Genomic DNA, 2500 nt, shown 5'->3' on the forward strand with positions numbered 1-2500 from the left:
GGATCGTTGGAAGTCACTCACAGGTTTTGTGTGTTCATATTTTATTTTGCTACCACAACACGTAACTTTGTCTCTCTCTGAGTATGAACGACCTGGGAATGCGTCAGTAACAGGAGAATGTGCAAGGTCATTATTATTGTCAGCTGTTACACTAAGCTCATAGTGGCCTGATGCCCCTTTAAGAGTAGGGAGGTAACGGGAGTACACACCATCTCCTGCTGTGATATCTGGATCTGTCAAAGATAATTAAAGAATTGTTACAAATCTAAAATAAACAAGAATGTTTTTAGTACTATGTATCTCCAACGTCTATTCTTTCTTGAATCTAAAATGCTTTTTATTGTTAACATATTTTTTACCTATATTATTTACCAAAACTTTTCCTTCGCCTACAGGCAAAACAAGAGAATCAAATAAAGACAATCAATACTAAATATGTGGAGTAATTATTAACTATTTCTTTTAAAGAAACCTTAGTGTTATATGGAGGCTATGAGCTACAAAGATAAGTAATTTTATTTCAGTGTGCTACTTGCAATTATTTTTTTTTTTTCAACGACACTCAAGTCTCTTACATTATGTCAAATTTTCGGGGCACAATGTAAACTGCTCAAATTTCATATTTTGATAGGAGTAACAAATGATTAAATTAAATTTTATAGCTGTGTTTATAAGCATATGATTAATAATGAGTCCTAAATGCATCATTTATATTACAAATAAGAATGTAATAATAGTTTTTATGATAAAAATAGCATATATAGTCAAATTGTGTTATTTTCGCAATTTATCTAATAAAATCCTCACTTCCCCAATTTAAAGTTTTTAACTGTTGAGATATAATCTCAGAAGACCCTTGCTCCATAAAAATAATGATAATTACCTCCAAATCCATTGTCGAAAAGCTCAACAATGATAGAGTGGTAGTTGCTTCCAGTTGTGTTAGTGCCAAGTCTCTGTAGCCTTGCTGTAACTCTTGCATTGAGAACTGGCATCAATCCATCCTTTACCTCTGCATAAACCCGCACTGGAGTCATTGAATCTGTCATGTTGATTACAGACAGATCACTACTTGTCCATAGTCTAAGGCTGATTTGACGAGCATCACTCTCTGTCGCTACAACTTGAATGTGAAGGCCTTGATGAGAATCAGCTCTATTCTCCACTTGATATGTCCATGTGCCTCGCTCTGCTTTAGGAATATTGACAAATAGCACATTAGCATCACCATCTTCTTGCATGTTCACTGAGGCTATAGTGTGACCTGATGGTGAAGTAAGCTGTACTGTATTACCAACGTGATTAAGGTCGTAGTAAAAAACAGAAAAACGAGCACTTGGACCAAGTGATTCATCCAAGGTGAAAGATCCAGTAGCCATAGATGCAATCCCACCAGGATAGGCATTACTGTGGATTAAAACTGGAACTTTAGATGTGCCTGGCAATGAGCTGTGTCGTACTGCAGAAAATAGTGCATTCATGAGAGCAACCATCATATTAACTTTTGAGTCATTACCCACGCCTTCATCCATAACTGTGAATGATGATCCTCCAGTGGCTTTAATAAGTGATTCCAAGCCATGTGTAGTGGTGGCTGTACCTCGATTCTCTGTGACTGGATAAATGACAGCCTCAACTCTTACCCGATGTTGCAAGGCCAGTCTTTCCATTTCATCTAATTCATCTTGGGAAGCAGTACCTTTGCCAGTGGTCACTAGGATAACTGTGGCTCCAGTAGCACCGGGAGAATCTATGTTAAGAGCCCTTAGTCCTTGTTGTAGGCCACAAAGAATGCACTTGTTACTCTCTGGTACAGGTGATGGATTTCTAGGGAGGGAAGAACCAACTCGTTGTCGAACATCTGACAGAGATTCCATTTTCATTAAGGGTGCTGTAGTCTTAGCCTGTGAATTGAAAATGACAAGAGCTACATGTGCACCGTCGGGCACATCATAAACCATCACTCTTCTAACAGCCTTGCGAACAAACTCCCATCTTTGTTGGAGATTCATAACAGCAGTATCTTCAACTACTAAAACAAAACGAGGGGGTGATTCTTGCACAAAAGTAAATGATGGCAGTTGAGGTGTTGTACCATTTGTTATCTTGTTACTGAAAAAGAGAATGGAGTCGAACATTAGCTTTGAATTTTATTGATTTAATAACTGGAATAATAGAATTTTAAGTTTGATATTTTACATGTTCAATTGAAAATTAACAACTATCTTTAGTAGGGAGACTTACCTTCCGTTAATGAAGTCCTCAGAATGTTCAATAATGTCCCAGGCTGATCTACCAATGCACTGAGCATTGTGCTTTGTGGGAGCTTCAGGAATGTGTGAGGACGTAGGACAGAAAGGTAATATGAAATTTTGCTTTGTGCATCTGTTAGGCAGAGGGTTATTTGTTATTGGATCCCTAAAAGTCATTGGGTATAATTGGTCATCAGGGTATCCCCGTTCTTCAAAAACGCCCCATTTGAATTTAGACCACTCGGCCA

The 2500-nt window shown here is 37.8% G+C and overlaps 1 protein-coding gene across 1 annotated transcript in view; it reads right to left on the reverse strand.

The window, feature by feature from the left end:
• LOC137639839 (calcium-activated chloride channel regulator 1-like) overlaps window positions 1-2500 on the reverse strand; it is a 16508-nt gene that overhangs the window by 2761 nt on the left and 11247 nt on the right. Inside the window, exons 2-4 of the mRNA XM_068372079.1 lie at window positions 2245-2500; window positions 884-2112; window positions 1-233 (exon numbers count right to left, since the gene is read on the reverse strand). The exon at window positions 1-233 is cut by the window's left edge and continues 2761 nt beyond it; the exon at window positions 2245-2500 is cut by the window's right edge and continues 316 nt beyond it. Of these exons, the coding sequence (XP_068228180.1) occupies window positions 1-233; window positions 884-2112; window positions 2245-2500 (1718 nt within the window). The remainder of the gene's footprint in view (window positions 234-883; window positions 2113-2244) is intronic.

Source organism: Palaemon carinicauda, chromosome 4 (genome assembly GCF_036898095.1).
Source record: "Palaemon carinicauda isolate YSFRI2023 chromosome 4, ASM3689809v2, whole genome shotgun sequence".
In the NCBI taxonomy this organism is placed as follows: Eukaryota; Metazoa; Arthropoda; class Malacostraca; order Decapoda; family Palaemonidae; genus Palaemon; species Palaemon carinicauda.